Raw genomic sequence first — 16,119 nt, forward strand, 5'->3', positions numbered from 1 at the left:
GGACATTGATGTCATTCTTGGTATGAACTGGTTAGAAGCTAATGGAGCATTGATCGACTGTGTGAACAAGACAGTATCTTTGAAAAGCCCCGATGGAAGTAGAATGGTTTACCAAGGCGACAAACATACACAGATTGAAGTGGAGCTACAGCTGAACAGCATGAAGGAGGTGAAATTAGAGGATATACCTGTAGTAAATGAATTCCAGGATGTATTTCCTGCGGAATTACCTGGTATGCCACCAGATAGGGAGATAGAATTCACTATCGACCTAATTCCAGGAACAGCTCCGATTGCTAAAGCACCATACAAGATGGGGCCCAAGGAGTTGAAAGAACTTAAGGAGCAACTGGATGATTTGGAACAAAAAGGATTCATACAAGAGAGTGTTTCACCATGGGGATCACCTGTGATCTTCGTGGATAAAAGAGATGGAGGAAGAAGGATGTGCGGAGACTACAGGAATCTGAACAACGTCACAATCAAGAACAAGTATCCACTTCCAAGAATACAAGATCTATTTGATCAAGTAAGAGGCGCGGGAGTCTTTTCCAAAATTGATCTAAGATCCGGTTATCACCAGATAAAGATCAAGAAGGAAGACGTTCCGAAAACTGCCTTTGTCTCAAGGTATGGACATCATGAATACCTTGTAGTACCTTTTGGATTAACCAATGCCCCAGCAATATTCATGAATCTCATGAATAAGATCTTCATGCCATATCTAGACAAGTTTGTCATCTTATTCATCGATGATATCTTGATATATTCCAAGAACAAGGCCGAACATGCTGAACATTTGAGGTTAGTGTTGCAAACACTAAGGGAACATCAACTCTATGCCAAATTTAGCAAGTGTGAATTTTGGCTAGATCAAGTGGAATTCCTTGGTCATGTTATTAGTAAAGATGGAATAGCTGTTAACCCGAGTAAGGTAGCAGCAGTTCTAGAATGGGAAGCACCCAAGACTGTCAAGGAGATCCGAGGATTCCTAGGAATGGCAGGATATTATCGGAGATTCATAGAAGGATTCTCCAAGATAGCAGGACCAATGACAAAGCTGTTAAGAAAGAACACACCTTTCGTGTGGTCAGAGGAGTGTGAGAAGAGTTTTCAAACTCTAAAAGAGAAACTCACCACGGCACCGGTGTTAGCAGTTCCGGAAGTTGGCAAGGATTACACCGTGTACTGTGACGCATCCAAGCATGGATTGGGTTGCGTACTCATGCAAGATCGGAAAGTGATATCTTATGGATCGAGGCAACTCAGACCCCATGAAGTGAATTATCCAACACATGACTTGGAATTAGCAGCAGTTGTATTTGGACTCAAAACTTGGAGACATTTTCTTTATGGAGCCAAGTGTGAGCTCTATACCGATCATAAGAGTCTCAAATATTTCTTCACCCAGAAGGAACTCAACATGAGGCAGAAAAGATGGCTTGAACTAATCAAAGATTATGATTTGACCATCAATTACACTCCAGGGAAGGCCAATGTTGTAGCAGATGCCTTGAGCAGGAAGAGTACCGGCGGAGTGGAACAAGAGATATCACCGGAGTTGAGGAAGGAAATAAGTCAAGCCCAAATACAACTTTGGGAGAAGGAAGCACATGAAGGATTATCGGCGTTGCAAGTAGCCGATGAGTTGAATGTCAACCTGAAGAATGAGATAATGATGGGTCAGTTAGACGATCCATTCATCGTGGAGGAGATAAAAAGAATAGATGAGGGAAGATCATCAGAATTTCACCGCGGAGAATCTGGATCATTATGGTTCCAGAAGAGAATTTGTGTTCCGGATATTGCTGAAATCAAGGAAGTAATACTCCGGGAAGCTCATCAAACACCATACTCCATTCATCCGGGAAGTACAAAGATGTACATGGATCTAAAGGAGTTATTCTGGTGGAATAACATGAAGAGAGAAATAGCACAATATGTGGCGGAATGCCATACCTGCCAGAGAGTGAAGGCTGAACACCAGAGTCCGGCAGGAAAGTTACAACCTTTACCTATTCCAGAGTGGAAATGGGAGGAAATAGGGATGGATTTCATCACCGGACTACCCATGACCAATAAAAAAAAGGACATGATATGGGTAATCGTGGACCGGTTGACGAAGAGCGCCCACTTCTTAGCGGTAAATCAGCAGGATAAAGGAGAGAAACTCATCGATCTTTACATCAAAGAGATCGTGAGTAAGCATGGAGTACCTAAGAAGATAGTGTCGGATCGAGGATCCGTGTTCACATCAGCATTCTGGAAGCAACTACACGAAGCTTTAGGATCCAAGTTGGACTATATTACCGCTTACCATCCCCAGACAGGTGGACAAACCGAGAGAACCAACCAGATCTTAGAGGATATGCTTAGGGCTTGTGCCCTAGACTTTGGAGGATCATGGGAGGAGCACTTACCACTAGCAGAGTTTTCATATAATAATAGCTATCAAAGCAGCATCAAGATGGCACCGTTTGAAGCTCTGTATGGAAGGAAGTGTAGATCACCGATATGTTGGTATGAAGCTGGAGCAAGCAAGGAGTTTAATCCTGATTATGTCCAGGAAAAGCAACAAATTATTGACATTATCAGAGATAGGCTCAAGATAGCCCAAAGTCGGCAAAAGAGTTATGCCGATCAGAAGAGGAGAACATGGGAGCCACGAGTTGGAGACATGGTATATCTTAAGGTAAGCCCGATGAAAGGACTCCAGAGGTTTGGAGTAAAAGGAAAGCTCAGTCCTAGATACATCGGACCTTTCAAGATTTTGAGTCAAAACCGAGGATTAGCCTTTGAATTGGAATTACCGGGAAGGTTATCTCAGGTTCACAATGTATTCCATGTGTCGCAACTCCGAAAGTGTCTGAAGACCCCCGATGAACCAGTATCACATGAAGAGCTCGAGTTACAACCAGACTTGACTTACATCGAGAAGCCAGCCAAGATTCTCGAGGAGAGCTGGAAACAACTCAGAAATAAAGCTATCAAATACTGCAAGATACAATGGAAGCATCACCCCGAGAGGGAAGCTACCTGGGAAAAGGAGGAAGACCTGAGGAAAACATACCCCGAACTCTTCAGGTATTACAACCACAACTTCGGGACGAAGTTTTCTTTAAGGGGGAAAGGCTGTAATGTCCCAGGTTTAGAGACGATCGAGGGGTAGATTTTAAAAAGGGATGTGCATTGCATTGTAATTTACGGGGAAATTTCGCGCTTTTAAACAAAAACTGCATCGAAGGGGAACAAGTTTCTCTCTCGACACCTTACAGGGTTAGGGTTTCGAGAGTGCGACAAACCTGTTCCTTATTCAACTAAACTAGGGTTTTGAGAAGAGAGTGGAGAGTTTGCATCACAAACTTAAGTTGCATGATTGAATTCTAAACTAAGTTGTATGATTGAATTCAATCCAAATTTGAATTTGAAATTCAAATTCAAACATCAAATGATTATCACATAATTCAAACTTGAGATAATTTCATAAACAATTATCAATAATCAAGATTATAAGTAATACAACAATTATGTAAAGCTCATTAAGGAAAATGGGAGCTTTATTGATAATCACACATTATACATTGTCAATTACAATATTCAGAATTGAAATAAATGAATTATTACAACACATTACACAAATTTGGATAAATAGAAAAAGAAGATAAAAGAAAAGTACAAGTATGAATCTGTCCTAAATACTACAATGTGAATATCATCTAATCTTGAGCTTGAAGATCATCTTGTCCATTTGATCATCATATTGAACCTACACATAAACACAACAAACACAAGTTATGCCAAGTGGCATAGCCACCTGGCAGGTTAGAAACTAAATGAAAAGGGAAGGGATATGATCAAAGCTGCCGAGCTGATCTATCTCTCAGCCAAGACACAAGCCAGATACCAAGCATGTGCACACACACACATCCTAGCAGCTCACCAGGCCTTGTGCATGCAGCACACACACACAGCACAGAGAGGAGTCACCAACACATGCTGTGCAAAGGTCTTGTCGACAGAGAAGCAAGGGCCAGGCATATAAAACCTTTTCCACAGTAAACCCTAGCTCATCCATCGACACGGCAGCAGGTAAGTCACCGGATAGCAAGAACAGCTCAAGAACACCAAGAACAGGTGAATGTGCCAGAGCTGTCTCACCTATTCCCAAATCACCGAGAAATTAACCAAGCATCAAGCTTGCAAGGAGGAGCAGGGCAAGCCAAGAAATCAACCAAAGCAAATCCTCTACACCAACACTTAATTCTAGGAGCTGGAGTGAGGTATACTCAAATCCATGAGCAAACATCAGTTTTGCTCATAACACAAGCATGTGCATAACACATACACAAGCCTGGGGGTATGATTACCCTATGTGCATCATCATTTGGTGTAAACCATTTGATGCTGGCAAAATAGGGATTAAGTCAGAAGAAACTAACCCTAGGGAAGAATTGGTCAAGCCAAGTGATTCCTCACTAGGGCAAACCAAAGAATCCAGCAAGGGATTGATTCACAGCTAGCCTAATCCCAACTCACCTAGCACCACATGATCACTAAACCATCAGATATGTAGACAAATCATTGTCTAATTGATTTCAACAGCCAAAGCTACTAGAAATCCAACAAATGGATCAACCAGAAAGCATCTAGTAAGCCACAGCAAAGCCAACAAGGGTGGGAGCTACCTTAACAGCAAAGCAATGCTGTCAGGGTCACCTCAACCACTGAATCAAACCAAACCATCAAACCCAGCACTTGTATCATCACCCAGAAGGGTTCAAAGTGGAGCTAGGGTCCCCAACAATTGTTGGCATCCCTCTAGCTCAAGTCAATCAAGTTAAAGAATCATAACTGCAGAAACAGTTCATCTCATTTATCAAATAAATCTTGCTAAGCTACACAGATAAATGATTTATATAAGTAAACAAGACACCAGAGCCTTGCAGTGGATCCAATGGATCACTGCAAGCAACAGCAATTGCTTAAGCCAACAACAGCACACACCAGCACTTATCTGTAACCACACACAGCTCAAATTGAGCACCAGTAAGGCACAAGATGGAGCATCACAGCTTTTAACAAGAAACTGATGAACACAGGATCATCAGCAGCTTGCTAGAGCATGCCAGGGCATGCTAGGGCATCACTGGCATCACACAGGAATCATATAAATTAAACAGCCACAGTAAGCAACAATTGAGTCACAAACAAGTACATAAATCACTTTTATGATTGTATCCAGAAGCATATCATCAAGGAATTGATGTATATGAACAACAATTAAGCAAGGCCAAGCCTACCATGAGCCAGAACCAATAACCATCACACAAACAACACTGTCTCTTGCTAAAAGCAAGGACTACTCACAGTAATCAAGCCTGAGGCAAGAACCAAGGCTACACATGGTTATCCAGTAACAGCAACAACAGTTGGAGCAACATGGCAAGCCATGAACAAGTATAGAGGAGGCACAGAAGAAGAACTCGCATGAATATGAGCATAGGCTTAGCAGCACATGCATAAGCAGTAGAGCAGAATAGCAACAACATGCGCATGTCAGCACAATCACAGCAGTAATGGCGTAAGGCCGCAGGAGCATAGCCGCAGCAGTACATCTACATGGCAAGCATCTCCACAGGGAGAGCAGGCCAGCGGCGGAGCTAGTCGAACAGGAGTAGATGGAGCAGAGTGAGAGAAAGAGAGAGAGAAGAGGCGTAGAGCACTCACAGGTGAGGGGAGCCAGCGAACACGGCCGTGGCGGCCACAGCGGCACACGCCGGGCGAGCGGCGGCGCCAGCCAGGCCAGGCCGCGGCGGAAAAGCAGCACCAGCACCACCACGGCGAGGCTCGCGGTGGCGACACAGCTCTAGAGGCGCCAGGGAGAAGCCCACGGCTTCTCCAGCGCACGACGGCGATGAACGCCGAAGAGCCTGGCGCACTTGAGGGTCGAGGGCGAGCGAATGGGGACGCAAGCGTAAGATCGACGCGGACCACCGTGTCTGCCGTCGAGAGGCGGTTCAGATCCACCTAACCTCACCGGCGGCGACGGCCGGAGTTGGCCGGGATAATTCGGTGAAGGAGGCGGCGACGCGGGGATCGCCAGAGCCCGTGAGGGCTAGGGTTCGTGCGCGAGTGGAGGAGAAGGGGTCGGTGCGACCGACCGAGCCACGAGTGGCTCGGGTTAGGGTTAACCCACTGGGCCGCACTGACAGGTGGGCCCAGGGGCAATTCAGTCATTTCATAATTCCAATAAATACTGAAACTTTGAAATTATATAAGAAATGTTTAATAGCTCTAAAAAAATAGTTAAAAATATAAAAATCAATCCGCATAAAATTCTCTATCCAAATAAAATATCAAAGAGAATTTTTGAAGATAATTAAGAATAAGTCTTAACTTGATGAATTAAATAATGATTTAAATCACACATAATATTTTCTAAAATGAAAATAAGTCCATTAATGCAATTGGACTTTAAAAACACCTTGACAATATTTCAAGGTTGTATTTACCCTAAATCAAGAATCTACAAGTTATTCTTAGTATTAACCTCTCACATAAAATAACAACGACATCGGAAGGGGGGAATCAAACCCTAAAACTGGAATCATGCATAATTGCTTCTTTAACCATTGCCCTTATCGGACAATGATGCTATTTTTAGAGACAGAGGACAAGGGTCAGTCCACACCATCCAACTGCAAAACTTTGCAGTGTTCAGGCAAGTTCATCACTTGCTCATGTCATTTGAGTATTTCTATCAAATTACTTGCAAAATACTATGGTTATTACTATTGCATAAAAAGCAAAACCACTATTTTTATAACTATGAATATGACTATGTGGTTGGCAATGGAACCATGGATTGTGTTGATATGGTGGAGGTTCCATTGCACGGGTTTATATCCATCTAGGATTAAACAACAAATGTCGCCAGTGATTCTTGTGCCGTAATACCCGTGTTAACCATAAGATCCGGAGTGGGACGGAGTAGTCAAAAGTGTTTCCACCTCTCGTTCATCAACGGATGCGCTTTACCGTAGTACACTTGTAATCCAAGGGGGCAAGCTGGTGAGGCTGGGGAGTCCTAAGTCCCCACGGCATAGTCCGTAGTACACTTGTCGCCCGAAGGAGCAAGATGGTGAGGCTGGGGAGTCCTAAGTCCCCACGGTATTGCGGTCTATGATGGGTTGCAGCTACCGGCGAAGGAGTTTGGTTCGATCCCGCATCGTCGTCGTGGTCGGGGTCCACCCTGAAATATATGGGAATAATGGGACCGGCGAGGACCCAGGGTCGGGGCATGCAACAAAGGGTGGGTGTTCGAGGTAGCGGAGGAACATGATTGGCTAGACCTTATACCGGGCCTCACACCGAAGGAAGTGTGGATGGGAAAGCTGCCCGGTTGGCACCAAGGTTAAGATCTCTTATGGGTAAAGCAACACACCTCTGCAGAGTGTAAAGAACTGTGACCTGTCACTCCCTGTTCCGGGATAAGGAACTGCGAACGCGGCCGGAAAGGAGCTCCATGAAGTTCTAGTAAACCGGTGAAGGCTGACGGACATAGCTCTTCGGAATAAAAGCAATCTCTTAAAGAAATGTTTATCAAAACTTGCATTGGTATTAGACTTTCTGGTCTAATATTGTAGCTAGAGCATTAAACACCTCTTATCTATAATGAACTTGTTGAGTACGCTCGTACTCATACCACTCTTAAATCCCATGCTTAGATTGTCTGAATCGTCTGGAGGAGGACTACGACCACAATGAAGGAGCCGAGATCATCGGCTATGAAGAACCAGACCTCTCTGGAGGTATAGAAGGCGTAGACTACCTCATCGTCTACGGATCCGGGGAGGCTTCCGGAGGAGATCAAGCCTAGAGATATCCAGTAGTAGTAGTAACCGAGCAGCCCGAACTCTTAGTATTTAGCTGCTCGAGGAAATAAATGTATAACTTAATGAGACTCTTATATTGTAAGCTATGTTGGGTTCGCCTCGAACCCAGGAGTTTTCCTCTTAGGACCCAAGAGGAGCTCCGAGATGACATATGTATGATAGTTGTAATAATAAATGAATGAGTTATGGACCTGCTATGTTCTGTTGTACTACTCTGAGGGATGTAATATTTGTGGAATGGTACTTCGTGAATGTTATATCAACGACTGGCATACTACAACATGCAGTGGTATGCAGGGTCACCACACCTTCCATCTTCCACTCCTGCCGATCATGTCCTCCGAACTGTTCAGAAGCACATAATATTTCATTAAAGTCGCCCGAACAGAGCCAAGGATTATCATACTCCCTTCGTAAATATTTCATTAGCTCCCAGCTTCTGTGCCTAGTAGACCTCTTTGGATCCCCATAAAATCCCGTGTACCGCCACTCAGTATCACCGGTCAGCAAATTTTTAACCATGACATCAATGTGGTTACGGCTAAAGGATTTCACCGTAACATCTGAATCATTATTCCAAAATAGGACCAAACCACCACTAGCTCCAACACTTTTAACACCAAAAGCATTGTCAAAACCCAACCTCCACTTTAGATCTTGTGATTTGATTTCTGACATTTTGGTCTCCGACAAGAAGACCAGCGATGGACGATACAGCCCCAAAAGGCTGCTAATTTCCTGAACTGTCTCGGATCGTCCACAACCCCGACAATTCAAATTTAAAACATTCATTGTTGACGGTGATCCGATGCGATCAGAACCACCAAACAAGCGCGCTAGATAGCAGATCAGCTTCAACCAATCAGCCCAAACTTCAGAATTTCCTCAATCTGATCGCAGATTCCAAGTATCCTTCACGGAACCTCAAACAAACTCAGAAAAACATCAATACCTCACCACCAGATGGCTCTAGGGCTAAAGGTCTATTATATACTCCTGATGGTAATTTGAAAGCTAAATGTTACACTGATGCAGATCGGGTGGGTTTAGTTGATGATAGAAGGTCGATTTCTAGATATTGTACCTTTGTTGGTGACAATCTGGTTACTTGGCACATCAAAAAAGCAGTATATCGTAGCTTGATCTACAGCTGAAGCAGAACTGTGGGCAATGAAACATCGGGTATGTGAGGTACGATGGTTGAAAATTGTTCACTATGTTGGGTCTATTTCAATCAAAATCATTAATTCTAATCTAATAAAGTTGTCGTCCTTGGTATTGCACACAACCCGGTACAACATGGTAGAACTAAATATATTGAAATCGATCGACAAATCATTAAATTTGGATGAAGGTGTTTTTTGCATGTCTCATGTGAGCTCATCCGACCAAACCAAGTGTCTGCTATTCTAACAAAAGGATTATCTAAAAAAATATTTCTCCCTTTGTGTAGCAAGATGGGGTTATATGATATATATAACCCATCTTGAGGGTGTGAGTAGAGTAATGTATTTACCAAATAATAAATATAAGATTTTATTAAAGCATCTTGTTGTAATACCGACTCTTAGATTGGTTTGCATTGTATCCGTTTGATCCATCATATCCCATTTCGATCCATCATGATGTTATATCTCTCCATGTGTGAGTAGTTTCATTTATTCTTGAGAAGATGGAGGAACCCTAGCATATCTATAAACTGAAATAAAGATTTATGTTTAGATGGGCTGATATGTAAAAGTGTAAACATTGTAAAAGAAAAGAAGAAAGAAGATGGTGCGAGAGAGTTCTCTACTTTACTATTGTCAACCTCTGTTCTTGCTGTTGTTCAAATCCCTCTCTCTAATTTGATTGTCAAGTTGTTTCTAGATTCAAGATTATTTCAACACCTTTCCACGTACTCATCTGCTTCCTCATCTCTTTACAATTAAAAATATCATGGGGGGCATTTTTCTACGCTTGCGTAATTAAGCAGCCTAATCATGGCACCCACGACTTGAACAAGAAGAAACGAAGGAAAGAAACCATCAAATGAACAACACATGTTATGTACGTATATATATCTACAGTGGATCATCATTTTTGCACGAGGTACGAGTACAGGAACAGATTCCACACGTCAGGAACGCCTGGGAGGCACCAATGCGTGCAGTCAGCGTAGCTGCTGGGGTTGGCGATCTGCTCGGCCGTGAGGGGTGCGAACTGCCGCCGGAAGATGGTCGGGTGTGCGTCGATGCGGTTGTCAGAGAGCTGGGTGAAGTTGAGTATCTGGACGTGGATGCCTTTCTTCTCCAGTGGTCTGAAGATCTTCCCAGCCTTGTCCATCATGCTGTAGTCCGTGGTCGCGCCTTTGTACCCAGCATCCGGGATCGGTTCCGTCTCGTTCAGGCACTTGTTACTGTCATCCCCACCCCAGTCGCTTGCCCTGAAAATTTATTTCTCTGTGAGGTTGTGTTTCATCGTTGTGTTTCTGCATTTTCTTTTTGTTCGAGAAATCGGTACAGCCGTTATACTAGCAAAGGGTACTGTTTTTTTAGAACAGTCAGGAGAACTGCCATTTTATCAGCAGAGGTGTGTTTCTGCTCTCTATTGAGCATGAAACTATCGAGTTTAAGTTGACTGATAGCGCAAAATGTAGTTTTTGGTCTCACCAGGTATGGGTAGGCGACGATCCTGCGAAATATATTTTAGTCTTGTTGGCGATGTTCGCTTCCAGCCATCCGGTTAGTTTCTTCAGAGCGATCTCGAAACCTTCGACCATCTCCACTTCGTCTAGCTTTGCATCACCGTCCTCAAATGTGCCATACCTGATCATTGCCAATGTTGGAGACTGACTTTATTGACTTGCATTTTAATCAGTTCAGGTAACTCTCTTGTCTTAACAAAGTTGACATCATACTTGCGAATCTGGAGTACGAAGAAGATATGGAAATGTACTTACATGACTTTCATCCTCATATCCTCCCTCTGCTTCCTCCACCACAGGTAAGAGTTGAAAACAAGAATGTCGGCATTGCTCCAGGCACTAGCATGCTTCTCAATCTTTTCTGCCCTTATGATCCGGTACTCCACCCGGTGGATTATTGGGTTGTCGCTGTTTGATTCCAGTATCAGCGGCGACCAGTAGAAGTCGATCGTTGCATTGTATTCCTGAAACAATGTGTGTAAATTCAGCTGACAGAAAGTGATATACATGCCTCCTATGCTTTGTGAAATTTACTATTCAGGGATCCAGAAACATACGAATGCCTTGAAGGATATAAGTGAGCCGTTGTATTCGCGCATCTTGAGGCCTTCAGGAATGGAGGACTCCACCATGCACACCAGGGAGGACCATTGATTCCTGTTGATTGAGTCACCGACGAAGACCATCCTCTTGTTCCTGAGCTTTTCAAGCAGTTGTGTGGCGTTGAATCTGTTGCACAATTCAGCATTTTAAAACATTACAATAGGATGGAATATTCTGTCAATTCATGAGCTTTCGCTACACATTAGTATCTTTGTGTGTTTGCTTTCTAACTGTGTATCAGAACAGAGCAATCATACTATTGATGTTCAATCTGACTAACAGTTTTGGTGTTGCTGCAGTACTGGACTACTTATCCTGTCTAGTCTTTGAATTTAGATATGGACCAAGCAAACATTTACCCTCCAAGAGTTCAAGCTCAAAATTGTCACTATTAATGACTGAATAAGGTACAAATATAATTGCTAGCCCCTAATGTTGCTAGTCTTATGGAATTGCCTGGAGACCTACGCAAGACAAGGTGTGAATTTCTCCCTATTGATCTTTACCTATTTGTTATTTTCTATAACTGACTTCTGTATTTCTTTTCAACTTTCGAAAAGACTAAACCTCTGATTTAGGAGAGCAATGTGACAGATTTTGCGATCTTAAAAAAAGTTGATTTTCTTTACTACTTATCATGCATTTCAGATGCCGACTAAGCAAGAATTTAGTTAAAAATGCTCCAGTACTGATAACGTGTATGTACTACGTAATATACTAGTACTGTAGTTTCAGAAATGCTGCACTTTTGGGGTTGGGGGAGAAGAATAAACAGAACCGAGGTTGAAACCACTCTGACAATTCATTCTATGAGAGAGGCAAACATGCATGTAAAACAAGCAGTGCATACCTTTGAAGATCGCATCCGTCGGGCTGCCATCTCCAATGCTGGTACTTGGTGTCATTCTGGCCATACTTCTCGCAGGCCACCTCGTCCAGGATGAAGGAGCAGTTGCGCCCGGAGTACAGCGGCTGGGAGGTGTTGTCATACACCCACCGCCCCACGGACAGGTCGCACTCCTTCTCGCCGGAGCCACTTGCCGCCTCGCCCATGAGCTCGCCCGTCCACCGCACCTGCGACTCCTGGTTCCCGGCCGCCGCGATCCTCACTTCCAGGTGCCGGTGCTCAACCGCCAGCTGCACCTGCGACTCCCTGCTGCGGTCCATCAACAGGGAGGCGGTGCTGGCGAGGATGAAGAGGCCGAAGAGGAAGCTGACGACGGCCCGCAGCCCGACCAGCGGGGACGAGGACGTCGACATCTTGGCGTGGGCGCCTTGCTGCTCCGGCTTCATTTTGTGTGGAGAATAGGCAGCGGCGGTGGTGCTGAGGTGAGTGAGGCCCTCTCTTTTATTGTACTGCGGGCAACCCTCCTTCCCATGTCTAGTGTTGCACAAGCAAACGTGAACGCTGACCCGCGGGCTAACCTTCATCGTCATCGATCGCCTTCCTTCTTCCCTGCAACCGCGTCTCCGAACTCGGATAATAAGAAAAGAATGTGCAGCGGGAAGGCCCCTTTTATTGGTGCTACTGAATGATCCGAAATGATCTCGCAAGAACGGTGCTGTTCGTTCTTCTACTGACCTCTGCACTCGCACTCGCAGATCATTTTATATATGTCAGCCGCGTGCTCATTCCTTGCATGTGCTCAAGCAAACCTATATGCAATAATACAATATAGGACTAGTTTGATTAATTAAAGCTAAAGGAGGTAAAGGTACCGAGTGCTGGTTTCTGGTGCCGACACTTCTGTCAATCCACCACCGCGTCACACCTGCCGTTGAAGCTAGAGAGGAGCCAGGCAAAATTTTGCGTGTGTCTATGTCACTTTCAGAATAGGATATGTGCAAAGGAAGCAACGGAAAGGTGATCTTTCGCATTAGCTGTGTTTGTTCCTCACCTAATTAGCATTAAGAATAAGCTAATGTAAAACCATCAGCGTAGGCCTCTGAACATAAACTCCACTAATGCACATTCCATCATTCCAACATGGCAACCGTAATTCTCTATCAGTTGCTGCGGTAGTGCTGAACAATCGTTCTCAACCTGGCATGTGGTCACATCGATCGTTACATCCCTATATCAGTTCGTCAATCAGAGTTTATTTAGCTGCGTAATCCAGTTTACTAAAGTATACTTACTTCTGATCAGTCAAAGGGTCCTAATATGTGCATGCAATGCATGCCTCAAAGTCCTAATGTGTGAATCACTTTTGTCCATCGCCCTTTTCAGCACGACGCGCCGTGCTTGAAGTTGTCAACCCGAATGGCAAGCACCACACGATCAATTATTGGGAGTCGTCTTTTCCCGTTTTCCGGCCTTCTTTTCCAAAAGAAGTGTACAGCCACATATATCAATAATTCGATTTGGTAAGACAGAAGGACTATTTAATCCGGTGCAGGACCTAGCCATAAGTGAGTGACACATCAGAAAATCTCAATTCGGTCCGGTGCCAAATCCTCAAATGGCCCTACCGGGAGCTAAATAAGTAGCCTCTTTTCTCGTGCAGTCTCCTCTTTGAGCTAGCTAGCCCAGAGTGAGATGATCAGTGTAGTGACCCCAAATAAAGGGTTAGGTGCCCACACCTGCTTTGTTTGGTATCATGTCCTAACTCGTGGCCATTGCGGTCTAAGTATAATGGCCCTACTAGGAAAGGAACGAGCATGGTTGGCCGACGAGAACCTGAGATCTGCATAATACTGTGTGTGTGAGCCAGTGAGTCGGTCTGAGATCTGCTCCTGCCGTTTTCAACAGAGATTCTCCATGGCATATGGCTATACCGCTATAGCATATGGAGCTGGTGGAGACATAAAAGGCTTGAATGATCAGGACCAACAATATCCATGGAACAATCTGGGTTGCTGGAATGGGGAACGGTACAGTTATCACTGATCTGTATTGTAGCATCAGCTGGGAGCGCGAGACTTGGAAGGCTAGTAACATCTTGCCGTAGAAGCAGTTGGCAGCATCATGCATGTGGAAATTGTACAGATATACCAACTGATGGTCCACCTTTGCTCCCCAAAAGCTAATTGCTGCCTTCAAAGTCCAACGAGAAGCTGTGGAGCCAGTATTTCGGTGTCTCCATCCGTCCTGTCATGTACTCCTGTGCAAGTACGATGTATTTTACGAGCTTGCTGCGAATGCACGCATTGCTAGGAAACATCTGCTTCATTAAACTCTATCATTCCATTCCGAAAAAAAATTAAACTCTCCCATTAGCAGGTGCACTTAGCATTAAAAAGCATGATCATTATTCGGAAGTGAGATTACTGTGGGACATCCTCTGAACTTTAATTAAGAATGAAGAGAGCAAGCTTGATACATGTACCCTCTACCCCAAGTAAGTAGCCTAGCCCCAATGGTTGGAAGGTGCCAACTCTCGTTTGATTGCCGACAGAGCTATTGCCTAGTATCCTTACATGTAAGTTGCAATTGAAGTTCAACATTCAGTTTAGTTTAATTTTTTAAGCAAGCTGCTGATCTTTAATAGAGCATTCCCACCAGGAGCCCCCAAACCGTGTCAGTGCAAGCAACGCCTGTGGCGGGGGGCCGGCAACATCGCCTCCGCCACCAGCCTTCTTCAGCAATGGTTTCTAATGAGGGCATCAATGTACCTCCTATTGTTCCCATGAAGGAGGAGGTGAAGCTCAACTCCAGGACTCCACTAAGGTAGAGGCGATCCATGGGGGTGACTAGGTTCTTGGGTCAGTTGCATGTTTTATTTGCGTTCATGTCATTTTTAGTCAGGTCATGTTGTGTGGGCCACTTAGCCTTTTATTTTCTGTTTTCGGATTGGGTATGTCCATGTTATGAAGGAGCTGGCAGCTAGGGTTTAGGGGAGTTCAATATTTTGAGAGTTTGGACATTGAGTTTGTCGACGGGTGTGTTGTCAAGGGACAGCACCATCGTGTATCTAGTTTAATAAAATTGTATGAAGGTTCTTGTGTGCAAAAATAATTATCGAGATGAGTCTTGTTGATCATAATCACGTTGCATTCTGAGATTTATTATTATTGTTGCATTCATCTCGATATTAAACTCACTGTGAAGGTTATATTGTTGATCATAATGTAACAATGAAGGTTACATTCATCAGGTGAGTGGAAGATTTATTATCTTGATATTTTGTTGACTCACTGTGAAAGATTGGGAAAAACTACACGGATCATCTACTTGATCCTTATCACTTCCGTTTCGCATCCGGCGCAGCACCACTTCTCATCTCCCAAGATCGGCGAGGGCGAGGGCGCATACGATGAGGATGTTGTGTTCTTACCGACGACCACCAAAAATGTGCCTCGTGTGCGCCGCCCCGGACTGGTCTCGATCTGAACCGCTCCTTCGCCAAGAGTCGCCAGTGATGCGTAGGGCGCATGTCTTCTTCGGCGATGACCCCGAAACAGGCAGCAACACCGCCGGTCACATCTTGTTCGACGGTTGTGTCTGGCACGACAATGAAGGCAACGATCCCCAGCAAGTGTTCGGGGATATTCACAGTACACCGCCCGATGAGATGCGATTTCACTCAAAACATAATGTCTTTTTCATTGGATTGTATGCAAATGGCCAGCGTATGCTAGATTATTTTCTTTTGGTCAGCGTACTATACTAAAAATGATGTCTTTTTCATTGGATTGTATGCAATTGGTCGGCGTATGATAAATTAGTTTCATTTGGCCATCGTATTATACTCAATATGATGTCTTTTTCGTAGGTCGGGAGCGCCAACATCTTACCTGGCATCTGCAGCTGGGGTGCTCCATCGGACGAGGACATCGGCGACACCCAAGGAGAGGAAGGCACCACCCAAGCCACCCTCATCCATGGCACGAAAGAGTCGGTGCAAGCCGCGTTGACCAAGATGAAGGAGGACTCGAAGATCTTGATGGCCCACACTTCCAACATGGATGTTGATGCCAAGGCATGGTACAAGA

General features: G+C 44.4%; 1 protein-coding gene across 1 annotated transcript; it reads right to left on the reverse strand.

Annotated features, from left to right (window-relative positions):
- Positions 1-9,772: 9,772 nt before the first annotated feature.
- Positions 9,773-12,771, reverse strand: LOC127300119 (xylan O-acetyltransferase 12). The gene is made up of 5 exons (XM_051330198.2): positions 12,035-12,771; positions 11,139-11,310; positions 10,837-11,045; positions 10,547-10,702; positions 9,773-10,320 (listed from the first exon to the last, which is right to left on the reverse strand). The coding sequence occupies exons 1-5, from the start codon at positions 12,619-12,621 to the stop codon at positions 9,972-9,974; spliced, it is 1,473 nt and encodes a 490-aa protein (XP_051186158.1). The 5' UTR covers positions 12,622-12,771; the 3' UTR covers positions 9,773-9,971.
- Between the last annotated feature and the right edge of the window lie 3,348 nt (positions 12,772-16,119).

The sequence above is a fragment of the Lolium perenne genome, chromosome 5 (assembly GCF_019359855.2).
Source record: "Lolium perenne isolate Kyuss_39 chromosome 5, Kyuss_2.0, whole genome shotgun sequence".
NCBI classification, from domain to species: Eukaryota; Viridiplantae; Streptophyta; class Magnoliopsida; order Poales; family Poaceae; genus Lolium; species Lolium perenne.